Source organism: Clarias gariepinus, chromosome 4 (genome assembly GCF_024256425.1).
Source record: "Clarias gariepinus isolate MV-2021 ecotype Netherlands chromosome 4, CGAR_prim_01v2, whole genome shotgun sequence".
Lineage (NCBI taxonomy): Eukaryota > Metazoa > Chordata > Actinopteri > Siluriformes > Clariidae > Clarias > Clarias gariepinus.
The window spans coordinates 27,412,362-27,436,755 of NC_071103.1; the positions used below are offsets into that span (position 1 = coordinate 27,412,362).

Consider the following 24,394-nt stretch of genomic DNA (forward strand, 5'->3'; position numbering starts at 1 on the left):
CACAAATTAAAAACATCTTGAATAAAACAAGATTCAGTACTGGCCCTGAACATGTTATAAAACAAAACAGGGTCAACGTAATCCTAAATGGGAGACTCATCTATGACCACAAAAACATGGTGTGTTTTCCTCGTCTATCCCATAATCCTGTGATAAACCGCAAGAATTAGAATGGAGATATGGTCAGGGATTTCTATTTTTATTCATTCAAAGTGGTCAGCTGCTCCTCCGTTCTATTCGCCTGTTAGTGTTGGCTCACATACCCACTGATCACACACTGATTTAGGGGGAGCAAGACTCTTACATAATGCTGCCCATATATTACGTGGTCATCTAAAACCACACAGAACAGCAGATTAAAAGGGCCAGTACACAAGGGCATTCATAACAAAGCTGACAAATGAAGAAGGATAAACTTGATTAATGTCTCAGCGATGTGTTTCCATTCACAAATAATTATAAATCTCTGCCATGCATGCATGAAAAATGAGCGAGTACTGAGTAAACTGTGGATTTAGTTTAAAACGGTGGTGCCTGATTTTATACGATGTTTCCTGGCAGGTTCGTACAATCGATTTCGCAGAGAGGAAATTTAAAGTGGAATGGCGGGAGGACAAATCGCAGTTCAAAATGTGGAATTCGGGTTGACAGCGGCAGCACTGAGTAATGCACAGAAGTGTGTGCGTTAGTGTGCGCACGCGGGTGAATGTGTGCATCCCATCTAACAAGCTGACGTGGAAAATAATGATCCCTCAGAATAGGTCAACACCTCTGACGTCAATGAAAACAAAAGAGGGTGAGCGAGAGAGGACGAGAGAAAAGATTGAGCGAGGGTACGCAACCTGTGTTTATTTTAACTACAAGTTGCTAAGCAATCCATGAATCACCTCATGTTTGTCCGGCAACCTGAATAAAATCATGACCATGCAGGAAATATCAAATTGCCATTTATTTCTAAACAGATAAGATTATAAATAGAGGATTTAAAATAAAACATGGGCAAGTCTATGTTATACCAATGTTTTAAAATAAAAATCACAATTTGCTGTTACGTTTAGAAATGCGGTAACAGGTACATACAGGTGGAAACACGTCAAAGCCGTTTCATCCAAATGGATATATTAAAACACAAAAGAACTTCAAAGTCTATTTTAAATAAAATAAAAAAGAATAAACAAAAACATTTCTATACACATCACAAATAAAGTGTGAACTAGGTTTTATGCTTGTTTTTTTATATTACAGATGAGGTTAACATTTCAAATAAAAACATTAAAATATATTCAGCTAATTATACAAAGTAACTCATGCTACTAGTAAAATAATCTGGATTTATGAAACCTAAAACTTGTCATTAATGATTAATACTAATTACAGTGATTAAACTGATGTCCTTACACATGCACAAAATAAAAAGTTAAATTATAAAACTACTAAAGGGATGTTCTCTTATTTAACTGAACTTATGGCTCTACTTTCCCTGTTGGCGACATCACCACTGTGTTCCACAAAGAGTCCTTTTTAAAGTCAGCTTATCTAAATAATGTTATCTGAGACCTTTTCTCCTGGTAACAAAATTTATTACATAACCAACTAATTAAATAATCAACTGTTAGCATTAATAGTAATGCTCAGTACAAGAATTTCTGCAAGTTTCCTCAGGATTAATAAAGATCTATCTAATTTTAAGCAATCTATGATTTTAACATCAAACAATCATAAATGCAATTAATAAAAAGGCCATACGGGGTCATATTTCTTTGTATATATAAATAAAGAGCAATGATTTCACTGCGTCTCAGAAGTAGGAAGGTGCTGCCATCTAGTGTTAAAACATGGTACACCAAAAACATAGGTTTCACACTGTTCAAATAACAATAAGTGAGAAGTACTCACCATATTTGTCCCTTAGACCAACTGTGCATCGAAACACACCACCAAAGGCTACATCCTCCCCGAAAATTACTTTGGAACACACAAATTTTTTTTTTTTAGAAAATAACTTTTTCCACTTACACCACCATTAAACCAAACAAGTATAAATATAAGCACAAATCCTATTACAATGTAATACAGAAGTGCCCTGCTACCTTGACTGATTTTTTGTGATCAGTTCTAAGTTTTAATACTCATAACAAGAGCTGGAAATTTCTTCTGCTCATATTTAAACTTGCTCTCAACATTTTTGCAAAAGTATTTTTAATCTAAAATATAATTTAATTTAATTATAACAATTCCAAAACAGCAGAGCAATTGAAAAGAAATGTAAGAGAGAAAAAGATTGAGTGATGAGTGTTGATACCTGCTGTCGGGTCACTGGACAAGGTGTTGTCCAAGGCGCTGGTTATGGACTGGAACAGGTTCATCTTCGTGGTGGCGCCTGGAGAACACATGTAAACACAATCACAAAAAAAAGCAACATGGAGTCTGTAGTAGAGGGAGTCGTACAGTCCTGAACCACAAGTCAGGGAATTAGAAATTAAAGTGCTACATTGTGAATTTAACGCAAGATCGCACCAATTTGACCTAAAAACCTATAAAGCTTTTATGCTATACTATCAACATGTTATTGTTTTATTTCAACTTATTTTTATTTAAAATTAGTTATTTTTACTTCATACTCAAATTAAATCAATCAGACCAACTTATTAAATGCTTATTAGCTTATACCAGTTATTCCATTTGCTGGCTTTTATATGAAATACACCACACATTGCTTTAGTGGAATTCACTAAAAACAGACTCAATAAAACTGCACAGCTGAAAAGTGGAAAACTTCAGCTTGTCTGTTTCCAGAGGCTGTGCCCACTGTAGCCTCAGACAATAAATGTAATGGGCAGATCAGCCATTATGACTTGTGTATTTTTGACAAGATCATTCATTAATCTTTAGCAGACACTTTGTTATGTGGAGCATCTATCTGGATCCAGAGTCTATCATGGGAAAATAGTGTGCAAGGGCAACAATAAAACCTGAAGAGAAGTCCAACACACACACAGTACGCAATGTACACCTCACTCACACCTGGGGGCAAATTCAGCTTAACCAGTTTACCTACTGAAATGTTTTAGAAGGTGAAACCTGAAAACCCTCATGACACAGGAAGAATATGCAAGAAGCATAAGCCATTTTATGAGGAGTCAAAATAATGATAAAGAAGGTATACATTGAAAAGGAGTGTGCTTGTGAGCCAAAATGTGATATAAAGTCACAATAATTAAAAACAAAGAGTTATTAGGAGGAAAGTGAGAATATAAAGACAATACAGCACATCAACATTTTCCCACAGCTTGCAGCTCAGGGGTCACACAAGAGAACACCACTCTCACTCTACACACCAAACAGTATGGAGAAGTGTGAATACACACAGGCCACCAAACAGTATGGAGAAGTGTGAATACACACAGGCTGGTGGTAAAACAATGCTCACAGACTCGAATGTAAAGCTGCTATACTGTCAAATAAAACAAATGTGCACGAAGAAAAGAAATATTGAAATGTTATAACAGTAAACACAAAGGAGTTAATCAGTCAGCTGTGGGACAAAACATTAAATATTACATCAATGAGCTGCTTTTACTCTGCTTTAACAAAAGCTTGTACTTAAGACACAAGGTGGGTGTACAGACATGTTATTATGCAACTAGTTCTATACAACAACAAAGATGCCAAGCCAGATTTAGTTACATTGTATCTAAACTCAACTATTTAGTTACTGTCATTGAAAACATGCAGTTCTGCTGAGTCATAAACAGGATACTACAGAGAATTAACATCACGAGCGCGTGAAAACTAGTGCACTAATCTCTGGAGCTACTCTTGACTCCTCGACACACACACACACACACACACACACCGTTTAACGTACCGTACGTCGTCGGGACAGGGTCAGGGTGAAAGGTGAAATGTGCCGCATGTCTTTTTTGTGTCTTCAGCCTGAGCGAGCAGCTCGGTGAGAATCTGAGGAGTGAGAGTCCTGCACTACTGCCCTGCACTCCAACGCACACATCAGTAACAGAGGCTTTAAAAGCCGCCGAACTCCGCAGCAATAAACGCGCCGCTGCCGCCATTGTAGAACACCGCGACCAGGAAGGTAAATTATTACGTCACTCAAGAATGAATAGCTGATTGGTTGAAAATGTGGGCCGCTTGCAGAAGGGGCGGTCCCTAAAAAAAGGCTCACTTCTCCGAGACCTATGTCGGGTCCCAGAGTGTCACATGACCAATGATAAAAGGTGAAAAAAAATAACCTTCTCCCACCGGAATCACGTGACTGATTCATACGTAGCTTAAATAAAGGTTCGTTTACATGCGAACTTAAGATTTATGAAATACATTTTTATTGCATTATACAATGTACCATACATGTACGTCCTATCTTTGAAAAACTTAAAAAAGGAAAATGTACACAATAATGCACCCAATGTGTCTCATATATGGTGGTATCAAAAAGTTTCGAGATCAGCCCTGTTTACAAACTGTTTTTTATTTTTATTTTTTTGCTGGACAGTACGGGCTCCCTCAGATGCCTTTAAACCTGACACTAGAATTCCCTATTGATGGTCTGGCCCCTGGAGACAGATTCTCAATGCACAATGCTGCGAATATCAAAAAAGATGATGAGCATTCCCTTGGTTGGGCTGCCAACCTGCCTCACATTTTTTCTGTCATGTTGATGATTGGCTTTTCCACTACGAAGACTTTTGCTTCATTTCAGGGTCATACCCCCAAGCTTCATCACTGGTAATGATCCTCGATCATTCTTGGCAGAGTTGTTTCTTCTGTTCCTGTGTCAGCATGGTGCATGTTCAGACCACATGTGAGGAATACCTGGATGACACACAGACAACGGCACAATGCTGTGGATTGTTCTCAGACGATCATCACGCACAAGTTGCCGAAGAGGTTCGACATTTTCAGGGGGTTAGCTTGTAAAATGTCTTCCTGATTTCTTGTCATTTTCCTGTAATATGTGCCACTCAAAACACCTTGAACGACCCATTGCAGCATTGCGGTAAACTTGCTCTTTGTTCTAACTTGCTGTCCATGATTGAATAGCAGATGTGGAAACACGTATGGTCAGAATAGAACCGTTCACACAGCTCCTGATGTACACGAGACAATGTCTTCTGGCACACTGGCTTATGAAGGTTGGTGTTTCCTGAGCCTGTGATTGAAGCCTTGTAGAGCCATCTATTGACGTGTTACAAAACTAGTCTTGAAACTTTTTGATACCACCTTATAAACTCTAGTGTTGTTATTGTGTGTACAGTATGTTGTTTGTTTGTTTTGTTTATTTGATCAAATTTATTACCCCTTTTCTATTAGTTTTCTTTACTGTGTTTTAATAATTTGATCTGTTTATTGACTCCTTAACACTGAATGTTAAATCATTATATATTCAGTTAAAAAATTTTAAACAGATGCTTGATAGTCATATTCCTGTTCATGTTAAAAATAATTTTAAAAAACAGTCTTCTCTATATGAGACTATTTTTAAATATCTCACAATTAAGTAATTGCTTTAATACATTTCTAGAATGTAATCAGAAGGTTCTGTTCCTTACTTTATTTTTAATAGTTCAGAGAAAGTCATTATGTGGACAAACATTTAATTTGCACAGGGGACTACAACATGCACACACCCACAACTGACAAGTGTCTATGATTAATGCAATAATACTTGGAAATACATGCCCCTATTAATTATACTGCTTGTGATGTTAGAATCCATTTGCTACACCAAAATTGTCCACTAGATGTGCAACAAGCTCAGAAATGACGCTTTATAATCAACTTTTTGGTAAAAATATTGGAAACCTTAACACCAAGAGGAGGCTTTATCTTGTGCAGTCACTACCACTTTTTAACAACATATGATTGGCCCCGGTTGTAAATAATTTCCTCTTCATCCAGTGGCATTGGAAGAAGTTCTACAGGGTTTAGAAAGTTAGATGCAGCTAGAAAAGTTGCTGAACTTCTGGAAATTTATGAACTGCTCACAAAATACAGCAGCCAAGTGGAAACAGGCATTGCCTCAAATAACAATGTAGCATGGCTACTCTGGTTGTGCTAGCTCCCTCTAAATATTACACAAGATCTTGCAGACTATCAAGCAAAGGCATCAATGGTTGGCATGGTGGTGGAGGACCCATTTGTGGCTGACAGCATTTACATTTAGCAGATGTTCTCATCCAAAGTTTCTGTCATTGGATAGATCCTTACACTGGGTTACTAGGTCACTAATTAAGTACCTTTAGTCAAACACTGTTGGACTCCTTGCTGATCAGGGACATACTCAATTCAACATTATGTTTCACCCGGGCTCCCCTTTTGGTAAATATTACAGTAAAGCCTGCTTCATCAACACACCTAATATCATAAGTAGTGCCTTTGGCATCAATTTCATAGATTCTCTATAAAACTGTTACAGCAAGGTACAGTAAATGACTATATGACTGTACACAATTACTTTAATGTGAAAAAAACTTTGCATATATTTCAAGCACTTGTCATTTGAATGAATTATAGTAAAGATTGATTCATAAATTATCAATCCACTTTGCTCTCTCAAGCTTGTGTAAACTAGAATTCCAGAAATCTCATCAAAAAATCTTTGCCCTTTATCTTCCGTCATCTTCCTCTATCATCAACCCTTTATGGATGCATTGTTTCAAACCAAGTAAACTGACCCATGGATCTGTTATCTATTAAACCTGAGGTTCTGATTGGTGAACAATTTGGATTCTGTGTTTCCACCTGTGCATTAATTGTTTTAAGTTGTCATAACTTGAGTCAACTGAACTGAATGCTGGTGTTTTCTGAAACCTGGGTAAAACTAATGAAGGATAGAGTTAATAGTTTCGGGAAGTAGGACTGCTAATTGGTAGACAATGGCATGGTTTGGCAGGATTTAATCGCTAGGCCCATTTATAGTGTGTGAGCGATTAAGAAAAACTGTCAAACATGCTACCAAATATAGTTTAATGCTGAAAGCTATTTTTGTCCGTATTAAAATGTGACCCAGTATTTTGTATAAGTAATCACAGCATAAAGCTCTATACTTGTGTGATGCTAGACTAGGAGAGTTTAATAAAACTATGACAAATCATCAAAACATCACAGATTGTTTAAACTGCCAGTATTTGGGAAAGTAGGAGTAAACTCGAGAACCTAGATGATACCCACACTGACAGCAAACATGAGAAACTTTCACATATACAGTAACCCAGGCTCAGGTTCAAACCAAGACACTTGAGCTGTGGCAAGAATGCAACTCACCATACCACAGTGCCAGAGTAAGCAATGAATAAATTAATACTTTTACAACACTTGGCAAATGTGTTGTTTAGATCAACATTACAAAACTATTTAGTTGCATACTTCAAGAAAATAAAAGACTGCAATATAGATTAGCTCCGTTCTAAATATGCAAATGAGTTGTCAAAAAATAGTGTGCATACTTTTATAAATGCACAGCTCGTTGAAGAGATGGGATCTCACTGATTTAGGCAGATGAATGCAAAGACTGAGGAATTTACAAATCTCCAGCCTTGCTAGCATTGTTTATTTAAACATTAATATTAATGTTGTCTATTAAATCTAAAATATATATAATATTTTTTTGCATTTAAATATAAAATGCAAACAGCACATTGGCTGCAATTTTGAGAAAGAAAAAAAAATTAATCTGAATTTTCTGTAACAGGATCATGATGGGTGACAAAAAGCTAGGTGATAAATCATGGTGATGAGACCTCAGTCCCCCAAATCAGATAAGACCATGAAATTTGAATATTATTTGATTTGCTAGATATTATCTGTTATTCTCTAGAAATTTTTAATCTACTGTGGAATAGTTCAGAAATACCACTGCTGTACTAATCAAACAATCCATTTGTACATTTGTGCTTTTTAAATTTTGATGCCTGAAACCTAGCATAAAGAAATAAATACATATTTTTTAAAGCATTGAATTAGAATTTAAACTTCCAAAACTTCCATGCAGCTTAAAATTACCATAGTAATGAAACCCAGTAAAAAATATGCACTAACATTTTTTGACAAGACAAAATCAAGGGTCAAATCAAACTACATCACCCAAGATTTTCGTACTTACTTACCTTCTCCTACAAGGTATTAATCTTTTTTTTTTCTTGCTTTTTTCTGCTTAACACTTTAATCTAATAAGTGACAGTAACACATCAACTGCCCATGAACTCAAAAAAAAAAATTAATAATAATAATAATAATAATAATAATAAATATATATATATATATATATATATATATATATATATATATATATATATATATATATATATATATGCAAGCTGTTTGTATTTTATGGGGGAAATATAAATGCCAACAAACTGGCCCTGACAATTCGTAGAGGTGAAACAAAGCCATGTTTTTATTTGTTTCCTGACAATTTGATTGCATCTTCTGTTAAACTTTTAAATGACTTTAAAGAAGTCAATGTACTATTGAGAAAATTGGAGTAGGCACAACTTTTGGGTTATGAAAGAATCTATACAAAAAAAAGAAAAAAAAAAGAAAAAAGTAAATCTAAAATCTTTTTAAATCCTGACATACTTCAGTGGCTATCCAGTGTTGTCATCTCATTTCACCTCATTCCTTAGATTAAGGAATTTAAAATTATATTTACAAACATCATCTTTTTAACTTTCTTCGAACATATTAAATACTAATGTATAGTAGCACAGAAATATACCTTAAAGTGTACTAAACTATAAATGTAAGTTTATTTGTAAGTACTTTAAACATAACAGAAATCAGTGGAACAGTGGCAATTTAAAAAGGGAGTTTGACTTTAATATAACTCAAACTCTTTAAAGGATAGACTATTTCAAAAAAGTAATCATGGTGTGTTGTCAAATTATCATTATGAACTTAACATTATGAATTAATACATCAGCATGTTCCCTTCCACGAGGGCTGACTGGAGCTCCTGACACACTCGGAAACATCCAGCTTCTTCCCACTGTTGCACATTTTTGCTAGATTCTGTAAATATTGAACAGAAATAAGCAGTTGTCAATAGAAGATACACGAGAATAACAGTGCAATGGTATTACATGTGATTTTCAATAGGAAACACTCACACTGGCAGCTCTTGCAATGCTGTTTGGAGACTGTAAAGCAGCCAACTCGTTTAGAATTCTTTTTAGGTCATTGTTGCATGGTTCCACTAGACAAGAAAATTTTAATATTCAGAAAAACAACATTTAAAACATTTCAGTGTGTGCTACTGAATGCCTTTTCCAAAAGAACTCCCAGTCACTGCCTTTTCACTATTTTAGAATGCTTGATTCAGGCCAAATTAACCAAACATTAAAATTACTAGGGACTGGTTTAGGGACTGTCCAACACATTATTAAATCTTAAACCATAGAGCTAAACCATCAATAAAAAACATTCATCACCATGATCGCTGATCACGCAGCTATGTTTAAGAGTAAAATACCATTTCCACACATACAATGCAATAGGAACTTCTGTGTGGCCATAAAAAAAAAAAAACGAAGGCCAATAATGAAAAAAGGCTTCAATGATCTAGACAGCAGAAAGACTGGACTTTAGAGCAATGCGAAAAGGTTATGTGGTCTGGTTATGCGTTCCAGAGCGATGGGTACTTCAGGGTAAGAAGGGATAGGGGTACATGAAGCGATGCACCCATCATTCATAGTATCCACTGTACAATCCTCTGGAGACAGCGTTATAATCCAGGGTTTCTAAAGTTGTTCAGGTCTAGGCTCAGCAATGTTATTTGGCAATAAAATGATGTCAGCTGATGACCTGAAGGTACCGAATGATCCAGTTATCCCATTACTGTGTTTTCTTCCCTGATGGCACATGCGTATTCCAGGAGTTCAAAGAGTGGGGAAGAGTGCTTCTGGGAGCAGGAGGAGTCATTTTCACACAAGAATTGGCCACCACATTGCACTGTGTAATCTAAACTAAAGCTTGTTAAACTAAATATTAGTGTGCAATTTTTCTCTGGCCAGGGAGTGTATAACTACTGTGTTACATATACAAAAGGCAGTTTTGTCTATCCGGGTAGAGAATGAGGCAGAACAGATACCTGGCTCAGGAGGTTGCTGAGGCTGCAGCTGCAAGTAAGGATGATCAAGCAGTTCTGCAATTGAGATTCTCTCTTTGGGATTTCGCACCAGGCATTGCTAAATAAAAGAAAAGCATTAATTTTGATTTTTATTTATTTGTTATTTTTATTTATCTATATTTAAAAATAATAATAAAAATCAGACCTTCAGTACATCTAGAAGATCCTTTTCGGGAATGTCAGGAAAGTTAATGTCGTGGGATGGATCTATAATAGCATGAAGCTTGGTGATCTGGTTGGTGATGTTTTGAAAGGGGGTTTTCCCATAGGTCATACAATACAATATACATCCGAGTGACCAGACATCTCCCTTTGGACTAATCTGTGAACAGCAGCAATATGCATTATGCAGCTAAAAATATTTTTTTAAATGTACACGTTCTGTCAACAGAAGAAATATTACTGCTGTATGGTCCTATATTGTGGCTTTGCTACACAAGAGATTGGTTTGGTAATATGTAATCTTACCTTTGACCTTGGTTTTCCACCTTGAGTTGATGTGTCTTTAATAGCCTCTGGTGGCATGTAATTCAGTGTCCCCACCTGCGGTACAACATAAGAATTATCAAGCCACCACACACAGCAAAAATGCAACTGGGTGATTCCATCTCAAATCAACCAGTGGGTGCCACCACATGATCACAGATTTTGCTGATTTTTTCTCCAATTGTTGGTATTGGCATAAAAAAATAAAAAAAAACATTTTTTTTGTCCCAACTCCCGCTCGTTAAAAAATGGCAGCCATCTTAAATTTTTGGCCTCGAAGCGCTTCGAGACATGCCGCGCCCCTTTTTGAAATTTTCTTTTCCTAGATAACTCACTTGCTTTATGTCATATGAAGATAAAACTTCTTTAATAATAAGATTCTGCAATCAGAATTTGTCTGTCTCTTGTGGTTATGGAGATATTTTTTGGGGGTACCCCTTTTTGACACCCCAGAACCCAAGGTCTGCATGTATAAATGTTACTCAAAAAAATACGGGTTACTTTACCTCATCTTGAAAATAAATAAAAACCAGGGGTGTGTTATGCCCTGTATTATAGAAATCATAAAAAAATGAAATGTCCAGGTTTTGCAAATGTTTTACGATTTGATACACATTTTATATACAGAGAATGTACATGGATCTACACAATAGGCCTTATCTACCAGTAAATGTGTCATTTTATGGTGGTACATGTAAGATACATGTATCACTGTCAAACAGTATCCTGTAACTGAACCATTCAGGTTCATACCGATCAAAAAGTTGTATCATCTCCAACCAACTCCATGAGTGAGTGTGTTTCATTTATGTTAATTTGTTCACTGAATCTTTCCAATGTAGTTTTTTGTCTTAATCACAATCTCTATGGAAGTCATGGAAGAAGGACCTGAACCATGTAGTATTGGCTTGATTACAGAATCTGAATCTACATGAAAAATTACATAAATACACCCAGTTTCATCTCCATATGACTTATTGCAAGTGAGTTATCTAGGAAAAGAGGATTTCAAAAAGGGGTGTGGCATGTCTCGGAGCGCTTTGAGGCCAAAAATCAAGATGGCTGCCATTTTTTAACGAGCGGAAGTTGGGACAAAAAAAATTGCCAACAATTGGTAAAAAAAAAAGCAGGAAAATCTGAGAAGTGATGGTGGAAAATTTCTCTTCTACTGGTTGATTTGAGATGGAATCACTCAACTCTATTTAGCATTCAAAATTCTGGACCAACCTGCGAGTCCTTCATTACACTCGTCATGTCTGGCTGAATGTGGTTTGCAATGCCAAAGTCAATTAACTTTAGTGAGGCATTGACGATGACAAAATTAGCTGGCTTTAGATCACTGTGGACAATTCCTGGAAAGGAGCAGTTAAAGAATGGATTTAGTTCAGCTGAAAAATGCACATTGTTTCTCTCCTAATACTGTATGACTTGTGTAGTCACCATGCTTGTGGATAGTCTGCACTGCCTCCAACATGTTCCTCCAGTAGAACTTTCTTTCCAATGGGTTGACTGTCTTGCGGTTGCGAAGCCATGTGTTGAGGTCCAGGTTACCACACTCCATTAACATATAGATGTAGCTGTCTGTAATCTCACTGAAATCAGTTTATCAGAGTTATCAGATGAACGGGACACTTTGCACTACATAATATAAGTGGAGAATAGTTAAACATGTTAGAAGTTTATCCTTCACATTTCTTAGCCTTGTATATAGCTCTATATACAATGTTCAAATAGAGATAAACACTCACTAGTCATAAAGCTTGATAATCTGGTCACTGTACTGCTGGAGGTGGTTCAGGTGCTCAATCTCATTCTTGTAACTTTCAACTGTCTGGGTATCCGCTTCCTCTAGGTTCACATATTTCACAGCATAAAGCTGTTTTTTCTGATCCAGAACCTGGTAGACCTAAAGTGGTATTTTTTACATTTATATCCCAAGGCAAAGGCAAGTATTTCATAACAAATAAACCATCCAAAAGAAATAGAAAAATCATTCTATTCACACATTACCTTACTGGAACCACCTCTGCCAATCATCTTTAAAATGAAGAACTGTCTGCCTTTGATGGTGATGGAATCATTAGAGATGCTACTGACCGAACTCTGTAGGTAAAAAGATCATTTAAGGCAAGCCCCAATACACTATCATCCCCCCTGCAAGCATTTTTCTTCTTATTATCTTCATACTGTTACTTACCAGAACATCTGCAAAAAAAATAATGACTACAAGAACACAAACAAACGGTTTTTCTCTAGGTCTGTTTCTTTAACAAATTATCCCAGCATGGTTAAAACTTCAGGGCATGTGTTGAAAGCTTGTGCTGCTTTACAAATATGATGTCTGTTTTACACTGAAATAAATGAATAAAAACTTGCAGAGAAGAGGGCTTATAAAGACAAAAGTAAACAGTGAATATCTGAATACTAAAAGTATATGAAATCATTATTTAACGATTAGACACAAATAAAGCCTTGCAGGCTAAGTGCGTTTTTAGTTGGCAACTGATAAAAAGCTATTAGCGGTATTGGGGTGAATTACTAAAATGAACACAGCCAAATGTGAACAGTTCTTATTCTTCAATTTATTTATTCACAAATGAGTCTACAAACCTTTAGAAATATTGAAACCAATTAATAAACCTGTGTTTAACCTGTTTTTATGTTGTTCAAAACCAAGTAACCCCAATCATTTCTAAAGATGACTAGATTTTAACTTGTTTACCTTAAAATAATACAAAAAAATAATAATAATAAAAAGGGCACATCTATAGTGTAAAACTGAAATAAAGAAAAAGATATCAGAAGCCTAGTTCTTTACCTGTAATGTCTGCTGGACAAAGGATACCTGACTTTGTGGGGTGCAGGGTAATAGAGCATGGCCAACCCTCTGAGATGGAACAGACACAACAGGTGGTCTCTGTTTCACTACAGGTGTAATAACACTAGAAAGAAAGAACAGTATTAGTCAACTTAGGATTAGTCGGAAAAAAGTCCATCTGTATTCATACGATCCTTTGGTGTCCCAACCTGTATGCATAAGGGTCTTTGTAGTTGGGTGTCTGGCAGCTAAGGATTTGGTTTGTCCTGGATGGAACGGAGACTGATGAAGCAGAGGGAGTTCTAAGTGACTGAAGAGGGCGAGGAGTGGGAACAGGATCTACAGCAAACTTGCGGTCCTATATTCACACAGTAGACATTCAATTTGCAAATAAATGTAAAATAAAGATAGATGTATTAGTGTAAATGCATAGAGTTAATACTGTATATTATTAGGTAAAAATAGCAATAGCAAATAGCAAAGGTAAATAGCAGAAGAATCACACCTCTGGAGAGGTTTGTCTATTGACACTTGCAGGAATCCTCCATTCAGACAAACTCTCCATCGTATACTGTTTAGGCTGTGCTTTATTTGTCGACATCCTCACAAGATTCTCCTCCTCCTTACTTTCTACATCAGTGAAAGCACCAGCTTCATCTGGAACATAAACAAATTAACACTGATCTGTCTGCTAATTTTTAAAACACGTTAGCTGATCTTTGGGAAGCCTTGTGCAATTGTGACCACTGTTAGCTGTGTTGTAATTGTTATAGTGCAGTAGACACTATAAGACCACTGTTGACTTTAGTTAGTCCAGGTGTTCATTTAATTTCTAAAATGTAAAAAAAAATATATATAAAAAAAGTGGAAGTGTATGCATTTCATCTTACATTAATTACAAATAAAAAAAATGAAAAGTATTTTAGATTATGATACGTTGTTGTAGAATCTTTATCCATGTCTATTCATTTAACATGGATACTTCTCACTAATGAAACGAAAACTAAATCAAAAACTGAGTTCTCCTGCTGGAACAACTTAACCTTTTATTTTGTTCAGTATGTTTGGACAGTAAAGTTGGAGTGGAAAAAACATGCTTACATGGTGGATTTTTTTAGATGGTTGGAAACATAGTTCTGCTTTATCCTTACAGCAAAGTTGTCTACATTTACAACCGCTTTGATACGAGAGGAGGCGGGGCTTTGTGTAATAAATAAGGGATAGTAAGCATTCGGGTCTGCTGTAAATTGATATTAGTGCACTTGTTTTAGAACCATTTTATGAGTACGAGTTCATGAGCACAGTACGATACTGGTAATAGTGCATCTCGAATGTGTTTGTATGCTGTAGCACTACAAGCTCCTCACATTAATGGCCCAAACCTGTTCCAGCACGACAGTACCCTTTTTAACAAAGTAAGCTCCATGAAGACATGATTTGCCAGAGTTGGCGGAGTTGATTTGCCATGCACAAAACGGAGACCCCACTTTTGAATGAACTGAAATGCTGACAATTACCCAAAGCCTCCTCCACCATCATCAGTGCATGGCCACACTAATCCCCTCATTCACTGTCCAAGATCTAGTGGAAAGCCTTCCCTCAACAGCGAGGGTTAATATAGCAACTAAGGGGGACAAAATCTGAAATGCTCAAAAGGCACAAAGGGGTGTGATGGTCCCATGTCCACATTCTTTTAACCATATAGTGCATCTATTAGTAATTATGATGACACTTTCCCTTTAATTATTTAAAAGAGGAAAATAACTAACCTGCAACATTCTCTTTATTTTCAGCAGGCAGAAGTTGGGTTTTTCCAGACTGTAAATTCTTCATTGCAATCTGAAGAAGTTCAACTGGTTTTGCATTTGATGTCAGGGCCTTCTGCAGAATGGTAGCACTTTTCTTACTATTGCCTTGAGGAGGAAAATATCAATATAAATTATTAACTGGAGATGTGCATGGCAAATATTTGTATACACATACATATGCAATCTAATGTGCACCAACCTTGTGAGAGCTCAAACTGAGCATGGGCGATATGAACAAAGGCAAAGGCTTTACTGTTGGCTCTGGCAATGATAAAATTATCTTTTGCTTCATCAGGATCTTCAATTCTAAAGAGCGGTAAAAATTACAATGTATTATGACACCCTGAACTGAAAACTATTAGTAATAATAATGTAGCATCAGGAGCCTATACTAGAAACACTGGACACAGAGCAGATTGCATATGTAATGCAACACCAGTCCATTGCAGCAGACCATGCAAACAAACGTAATTACAGCTAGAGGCAATTTAGGAGATAGCTAGTTAAATCGTACAAGCCTTTCTTTCTCTGACATCTGCAAATTTATTTACTGAGCCATATTTATTTATGGCAACAGTAAAACAAACAAGTAAATAAAGAAAAATCAAATCAAGTAAGTCTGCGAAACCCTGTAGACGCCAACTACCACCTTTTAGCATTAACCACTTACTCACCCTTTTAACTCAGCGTATCTGACAAGGATCCGTGCATAGCATTCAAGTTTGCTGTACTGTGCCAAGGGAAATCTTGTAAACACATTAGTATAACAGCCCAACAGCCTAGAGAGAAAAGCAGTATCTGTGCGAGGGTCACTGGTCCTCTCAAGGTCTGTGAGATATGTGTAGCAGGCCTCAGGAGAGTTTAAAAGCATCATCTGGCTAATAAAGTCAGTGGTGTCTGAAAAGGAAAACATTAGAATCTTTCAGTGACAGGGAAGAGTGCCATGGCAATAACAGCACATGAATAAATGAAACAATAATATCTCCTGCCCCTACACCTCCAAATAAGGCGTTACTACTGTACCTTTCCTTTCTGGTCTGTGAAGGAGTGCTGTGGTGGAGTCCACAACCATGTCCTCCCCAGTCTGTTGCTCTGGACTAATACCAAGTGGCTGTATAACAGTTTAGACTATATTATTTAATTGTGTACAAAAACTTTTACAGATATGCTTAATAGATCAAAAGTAGTTTAGACATAATAATTTGCTTAAAATAAAAAAAAACTTAATAATTAATTGCAAATTGTATTCCTAGAATATATACTATATACTAAAGTGGGAAAGTTTAGCACACCTTCAAATTTAACAGATTGTAGTTATAACCATCTGCATCTCCAGAATTCTTCTTTGAAGAGGAAAGTGCGAAGACACCTGGACGGCATGTTGGCCTACAGGTAAAACCAGCGTGTGCGCACACACAAACACATATCTCAACATTGTACATTAATACTGAAGATATCCAAACAATAAAAGAGCATGTATAAAATTATGCTTTAAAAAAAGTGCTAAAAAACTCAGAATATGTTTTATGTTTTGAATTGTCCAAAGTTGCTATATTTAGTTTTGATGACAGCTTGGGTATCCATAGCATTCTTTCATGATATTTACAAGTAATCACCTCAAAAGGTTTCAGTTCACTGGTCTGTCTTGCCAAAAGTTAAATTGAGACATTCCTTGTCTGCTTAATGTGCTTTAGACCAACAGTCGTGTAAAGGAAGAATAAGTACAGAGTCAGTCATATTAGTGCTACTACAACTACTGTACAAATCCATACTATGGTAAAGAGAAAATACAGTCCATCATTAAGAAATGAAGGTCAGTCAATCCAAAAAATCTGAACTTTTGAACGCATCCTCAAGTGAAGACGTCAAAATCAAACACTGTGATGAAAGTGGCTCTCATGAGGACGGTCCCAGGAAAGAAAGACCAGGAGCCACCTCTGCTACATTATTTTTTTTGGCTCATCCTGCAAAACTTTCACAGACCAAGTTACTCGCAATCCATGGTTCCACGGTAATTATTTATTTGTTCTGTCACAATTCCAGTGTCTCAAGTATGAATTTACAAATGTTGAAACAATTCAACAAAAAAAATATAAATAAGGAGGCGTGTCCAAACTTTTGACTGGTACTACACACATTTTATATACACACACAGTGCTCAGCATAAATGAGTACACACCCTTTAAAAAGTACAAATTTAATCAGTAGCTCAATCAACAAAAGATCGAAACGAAAGGTTTTATAGAACACTGTTTTATCTCCATAACATGAAATCTTCAGTTTTACTCAAATTGATTGAAGCAAAAATGAATACACCCCGCAACAAAAACTACATCTAGTATTTTGTATGACCACTGTGATTTTTAAGGACAGCACCAAGTCTTCTAGGCATGGAATAAACAAGTTAGCGACATATTACAATATGTATCTTTTTCCATTCTTCAAGAATAACCTTTTTTAGAGCCTGGATGCCAGATGGAGAGTGATGCTCAACTTGTCGCTTCAGAATTCCTCACAGGTGTTCGATTGGGTTCAGATCAGGAGACATACTTGGCCATACTTGTTCTTCTTCAGAAATGCAACAGTAGCTTTAGATGTGTGTTTTGGATCATTGTCATGTTGGAAAAGTGCACGACGACCAAGTGCACTGAGTGATGGCAGCATCTTCTCCTTCAGTATAAAATGCAGTACACTGTTGAGTTTATAATACCAGTAATGAAATGCAGCTCCTCAACACCAGCAGCACTCATGCAGGTGCCACCACCATTTATCACTGTAGGCACCATGCATTTTTCTTTAAATCCTTTGATTCCAAACACAGTGATCTTTGTCTCATCATTCAAGTATAGAGTATAGAATCCCAGTAGTCTTCATCTTTTTGAGCATGGGCCCTAGGCAAATTCTACGCATCCTTTTTTTTGTGCATGGGCTTTAGGAGAGGCTTCCTTTGTGGCTGATACCCATGCATGCCATTCTTCTGCAGTGTGCGCTGTATGGTGTCATGGGAATTGATCACTCCAGTTTGGCTTTCTACTGCTTTAGCTACTTTAGCAGTAAACTTGCAATGGCAATTTTCTTTAACCCTTCTCATAAGACGCTCCTGTCAAGATGTTTTGGATCACTTTTGCTACAGTATTTTGACTGATATGTAAAGCTTTGCTGATCTACTTGTAGCCATCACCTTTTTTGTGTAAAGAAATTATTTCCTTTCTCAGATTTTATGACATTTCTCTTCCATGTGGAGCCATTGCTGACAGCATAGAATAGGAAGGGCTTTTCTTTGTTAAGTAATGCCCTTTTGTAGTCACCTGTCTGCTGGACACATCTCAAATAAATCATTAGACTCACCAGTGGTTAAATGCCTGTTAATTAGAATTTTTGTAGTCTTAAGTGTGGCTTTTCTCCTAAGACTATAAATGGGGTGTACTCATTTTTGCAACATGGGCTTAAATGAATCTGTTAGGAAAATAAATTTTTTGTTTGTGCAAATTAACAAATCTTGTTTGCAATCAATGCCCCACATTTGTGGGAGTATTTTGTAGTATAATATCTCATAGAAAATGTTGATTCTGAAAGAAAACTAAAGGTTTTCTGTCAAATGAAGTGGGGGTACTCATTTATGCTAAGCACTGTACATACATATTTTCAAAAGATTCTCACCGAGATGAACTACTGCTGTAGCTGGGAGCCTCAGGTTTAAAAACACGATCCATGTTTTCATTTTCCGGAATAGACAGAGGTACCATAGGCGTTCTCCCAGGCTACAAGGAAGAGTAAAGTTAGCCTCATCATCTATATTCCCAGCTCTATCTTAATGACAAACAGCAGTTTAAACCTTACAATGGCAATTGTTCTTTTGCGTTGTGAGCCGGACGTCCAGATTGGAAAGTGCTCATCCGGTGGGCTGCTCTTCTGATCAGATCTGTAAAAGCAACAGTAACATTATGTGACATTTACATACCACATTCTATTATATCATATATCCAGGTTGGTCTCCTACCCCAGAGAAAAACCACTGGAGAGCTGAAAATCATCTAGTCCATCAGACTTCCTGGAGTCACATCTGGACTGTAAGTTACTCTTCATGGGTTCTTGTAGATCATCAGTCACTAAAAATGAGCATGTTTTTCTTATTATTCAACAATACTTTAAGGCAACGAATAAAACATTGTGCTCATATGCACAAATACAATGGTTTAAACAAAAATATACATATTGAATAAGGGGTTAAAACAGAATAATACACAGAAAACACTGATTTTTAAAAAATATATATATAAAAAAAACAACCTGCAAGATTCTCTTTATCCTCTTGTGAAAGAAGTTGCCCTTTACCCAGTTTAAGATTCTGCACTGCAGTTTCCAGAGTTTCCCACGGCCTGGCACCCACTTCAATAGCCTGCTGAAGAATCGAGGCACTTTTCTTTCCATCGCCTGTTGGTTATGAGAATTTAAGTCATATACATAAACATGTTAAAGACATGCAACCAAAGCTGTTTAGACATTAAAAATAAATGAATAAATAACTAGCTGCCCTAATTTTTTGTTTTATTTTCACAGACAACAGCTAACATCGGTTATATCTCAGACAGAGAGTGGGTTACATTAAAACTGCTTTTAAAATCTCCAACTCTACTTTTTAATAGTCCATAAAAAGGATGGTAATGTAAAAAGTATTAAATAAGTATATACACACATTATGGGCTAGATATTAGATATATAAAGATATTATAAAACATTTATGAATGTCTTATCTAGAAGCTTAGAGACATAACTAAGCAACACAGCTTCAAGCTCTGCATCAAAAAAACAGTACAAATCTCCTTACCTTGCAAGAGCTCAAACTGAGCATACGCTATATGAACAAAGGCAAAATCTTTGCAGTGTGACCTTGCTATGTCGAAACTGTCTCGTGCATCATTGACATCCTGTATGCTGTAAAAAAATAAATAAATAAAAAAAATTTAAAAAATTATCTAAAGTGTAGCTGCTAAAAAGAGAATAATGCATTAAAAATGTCAGAGACTTACGCTTTAAGCTCTGCAAATCTGACCAGCATTCTTGCATAACTTAAATTCTGGCTGTGTTTTCCTAGAGGCATGCTTGAAAAAACTCGAGTGTAGCAATCAATTAATTTGGAGAAGAGAGAAGGATCCGAATGAGGATTGCCCTTTTTCTCTAGATTGGTCAAAAAGGTACGGCATGTGTCTGGTGAATTGGAACTGATGATCCGATTAATGTTGTCCGTGTCATCTGCAGGAAAAAAAAACAAGTAATTTTTCCACACCAGAAAAGTGGGTAAGTAGGTAGGTAGAACTTTATTGTCATTGAATAGTACAGGTACTCAGCAGTGAATTGCATTTTAGCATCCACCAGATGTGCACATATACACAGTGGAACCTCGGATTGCAAGTAAGACAGTTTGCGAGTATTGAACAAGACAAGCAAAGATTTTAAATAAATTTTGCCTTGGAAAACAAGCAAGTCTTGATTTACGAGTATTATGTATCACGCATGCGCTTCTTGTTTTGACACCGAGCGTCACATGATCACAACTAAGGCAACGTTCCTTTTTTTTCCTCTCTTGCGCTGTTCAATTGTGGGTAATCGTCTCCCCTGCTGGGTCTTTGTGCGCGTCACTTACTGGTATAATCAACATTCATGTACGCGTGTACTGTTTACTATAACACTGTGACCACGTGTGTGCGTAAAACACATTTTATTTTGTGTCTGTATGCGTGTGTGTATGGTGCGCGTGTAAAGCGATTTTCTCTCTCTGTATCAGCCTGCTCGTTGTAACGGACCCCTCCTACTTTCGCCTTCACAGACACACCTTCTCTCTGCTCTACACAGAAACACTGCTCTGTCGCGATTCTTTTCAAAGGTAAAATGCAGGTTAATTTGTTTTATTTTTACTTTACAGCAGTGATTCCATTAGTGAGTTGCTCAATCGAGTGTCATTAGAGAGATTTCTTGTTTATTTTTCCGATAAAACAGTGTTTCCGTTGTGCGCATGTGTGTGTGAGAAAAGAGTGGAGGAAGGATAACTGTTTAAGACGAGAAGGGGGAAAGTCTCCTTACTTTAACTTCACACACACACACAGACACAAAGCGCGTGCGCACACAAACAGAAACACTTAACCGTCTGGATTTATTTTTAACTTTTTTTTTAAGGTAAATGCAGGTTAATTTGTAAACTTTTTGTATTAATTATTTTTATATATTTATTTCTTTGGGCTGTGGAACAAATAATATAAGTTTCCATTATTTCTTATGGGAAAATGCGATTTGGTTCTCGAGTTTTAAAAGATGAGCTCACTTCCGAATTATGCCTGTAATCCAAGGTTCCACTGTAACACTGTATATACTCTATATGGACAAAAGAATTCAGCCAAACCTGCAATGATATTGTATCCAAATACATATACTTCAGTATGAAATTGGTCTCCCTTTAGCAGCAATAACAGCTTTAACTCTTCTTGGAAGGATGTTCACAAGATTTTGGAGTGTTTCCGTGAGAATTCTTGTCCATTCATCCTGTAGAGCATTTATGATGTCAGGCACTGACGTTGGACGAAAAGGCCTGGTTCATAATCTCCTTTCCAGTTCATCCCAAAGGTCCATTTTTTTGTTATGAGGGCTCTGTTTGGGTCAGTCAAGTATTTATAGTCCTTGCTTTGTTCACTGGGGCACAGTCATGGTGAAACAGGAAAGGGCATTCCCCAAATTGCCCCCGCCCCCCAAAAGAAAATCTAAAGCAAAGAACTATCCAATATATCTTTGTATGCTGAAGCATTATTGCCCTTCACTGGAAATAAGGGGCCTGATTGAAACACCTGAATTTAATAATGAACAGGTTTGACCAAATACTTTTGTCCATATAGTGTACATCATTAGTGCAAACGTAGGCATTATGCAAATTATAAGGTGCAGGTTAAATAAGTGAAGTTTTATATGTACAGTAAATATTGTGCAACATGGCTATGCAGTTAAAGGGAAGATACAGTTTTAACAGTTCTATATAGTATTACAAGAAAAATAACCATCGTGGTAGTATCTCTTGATTTTCTCCAGCTTCTGACATAGCATGGCAATCTGTAGCTTCCTCTCAGTGTTCTCCTCCTCATGCATCCCTAAACACACACACACATATATATACAAAAAGAAAGTGGGGAGGGGATGGAGGGAGAGAGAAAGACCTTGCTTTCACTACAGCAAAATACAGTCCAGCGTTGTCATTGAAGATAACATTATTAAGCTTTTTGTTAAGGTGTTACTGCTTTAAATGCAGGCATCTGTTATCATTTAGCTATAAATCAGTTATGCACTGTACAAAGGTCAGTATGAAGCTAGTCAAGCAGGCTACCCTGAACTCCACTTCACTTCTATAATACTGCCTCTTACAACAAAGCTAAAGATAAAACAGTCGTTTAAAGTCACAAAAACAACAATTTTTAAATAAAGCCTAAAGGTGTATCAACGGTGTAATAATAAAATAAACCGACAACAAAGAGCGAGCGAGCTAAACACCACGGCGACACGACAGGTTTCGCTAACTCGGAAGCTAAGTAAGCTAGCATAAAGTAACGTTAGAAACTAGCATTACCGAACATGGACAAAAAAGCGGTAACAGTAGTCCTTAAAAACACTTATACTAACGTTCATACTGCTCATACAAATTACTAGAGAAATGTCTTACCGCTGCTTGTAGTGGACAACCTTACCAAAAACTGTATTTATGTTATACACACGATAGAAGAAAAAAAATCAACAAGACAGCCAGGAGTGTATTACGTCCCGCTTTCAAAATCGCCACCTCATTCAGCAGCGCGCTCTGATTGGTCAGTTTGTACTGAAAACGCCCCGCCCCCTAGCAGATTCTCTACAAGGAACCCCATCTTGTGGCCAAGAATAGAAGTCGGTTGTTTGACCAGTTTACATCGCAGTCTCGGAGACATTTAACTAGAAATCCAACAAACAGTTTTGTATATGGAATTCAATTGCTTGGGAACAAATGTGATATATCTGTGAGTGCCAGGACATATTTGGATAAAGGTAAATGAAATAACTAGGAGACAAATTAGTAAATGAAACCAAAAATAAGGGAACACTGATTGTAAAAGTTCAGTATAACAGAATACAACAGTACTGCAAAATTAAGCAGAGACTGAAGGAAATATGGTGGAACAGAAATAAAAAAAATATTTAAATAATTGAATAAGATATAGAAAAAAGATGAATAAGGAAGAAACAGGCAGATAGTTTGATAAAATACAAAAGCAAATACAAAGACGGGAAAGTATAGGTAAAGTAACAGAAATGAGGAAACCATTACAGCACGGCTAAGAATAGGGCACAGTGGACTACACCAGAGTCTTCGCATAATAAGCAGTAGAAGCAAAGGGAGACTCAACAGTATGCTATACAGTACAAGCTAAGTAAAATGAATTACTCGCCGGTTGGTGGCGGTAAAGCACCATTTTGTTGTTTGCAAACCGCCAATAAAAACACAAATAAGTAGACTGTATTTTTAACAGTGTGTTGGAATGTTAATTTACAAACGGTCTGTTCAGATGCACCGTAAATTACTGAATAAAGTTGCATTGAGAAAAATGCATGTAGTAAACCTTCTGGGTATTTCGAGTGCTGAGTGTGAGATAGCACAGAACCACACCCTGGGATTCACCACACTGGCTACTCTTTTTTTCTGTACATCATGTGCTCAGCTCAGTGGTTAAGGCATTGGACTACGGTTCGGAAGATCCCAGGTTCAAACCCCACAACCACCAAGTTGCCACTGTTGGGCCCTTGAGCAAGGCCCTTAACCCTCAACTGGCTAATGAGATAAAAATGTAAGTCGCTCTGAAATGTAAGAGCCTCTGCTAAATGTCAACTAGATAATTGTGTCAGACATGATATCATGGTGTAACATAGAATAATCTGACCAGACACTTTCAGAAATAAAGGTGGTGTGATTAAAAAGGAAGTGGAAGTGCCCTCATACAAGAACATCTGATTGTCCATATAAAGAAATCTTTAACACAATTTGGAACACAAACTTTAAGCATATGTACACACATATTAGCCATTAATTGTTATTTATTAATATACACAAGCAGTATATAATAAATATGAAAC

General features: G+C 36.6%; 2 protein-coding genes across 2 annotated transcripts in view; both read right to left on the reverse strand.

Annotated features, from left to right (window-relative positions):
* bckdhb (branched chain keto acid dehydrogenase E1 subunit beta) overlaps nt 1-4,098 on the reverse strand; it is a 64,253-nt gene extending 60,155 nt beyond the window's left edge. Inside the window, exons 1-3 of the mRNA XM_053495439.1 lie at nt 3,869-4,098; nt 2,303-2,380; nt 1,897-1,965 (exon numbers count right to left, since the gene is read on the reverse strand). Coding sequence (XP_053351414.1) covers nt 1,897-1,965; nt 2,303-2,380; nt 3,869-4,070 — 349 coding nt within the window. The 5' untranslated portion in view covers nt 4,071-4,098. The remainder of the gene's footprint in view (nt 1-1,896; nt 1,966-2,302; nt 2,381-3,868) is intronic.
* A 4,291-nt stretch (nt 4,099-8,389) lies between these two features.
* ttk (ttk protein kinase) lies at nt 8,390-23,080 on the reverse strand. Its single transcript, XM_053493607.1, has 25 exons — nt 22,956-23,080; nt 22,300-22,389; nt 20,287-20,509; nt 20,085-20,191; nt 19,547-19,690; nt 19,257-19,365; nt 19,097-19,178; nt 18,917-19,017; nt 16,549-16,642; nt 16,280-16,367; nt 15,931-16,153; nt 15,456-15,562; nt 15,218-15,361; nt 13,954-14,105; nt 13,658-13,806; nt 13,449-13,572; nt 12,641-12,733; nt 12,379-12,536; nt 12,071-12,222; nt 11,858-11,982; nt 10,613-10,687; nt 10,290-10,466; nt 10,106-10,202; nt 9,126-9,211; nt 8,390-9,027 (listed from the first exon to the last, which is right to left on the reverse strand). Exons 2-25 carry the CDS (start codon nt 22,385-22,387, stop codon nt 8,935-8,937), a joined length of 2,991 nt encoding a protein of 996 aa, XP_053349582.1. The 5' UTR covers nt 22,388-22,389; nt 22,956-23,080; the 3' UTR covers nt 8,390-8,934.
* Between the last annotated feature and the right edge of the window lie 1,314 nt (nt 23,081-24,394).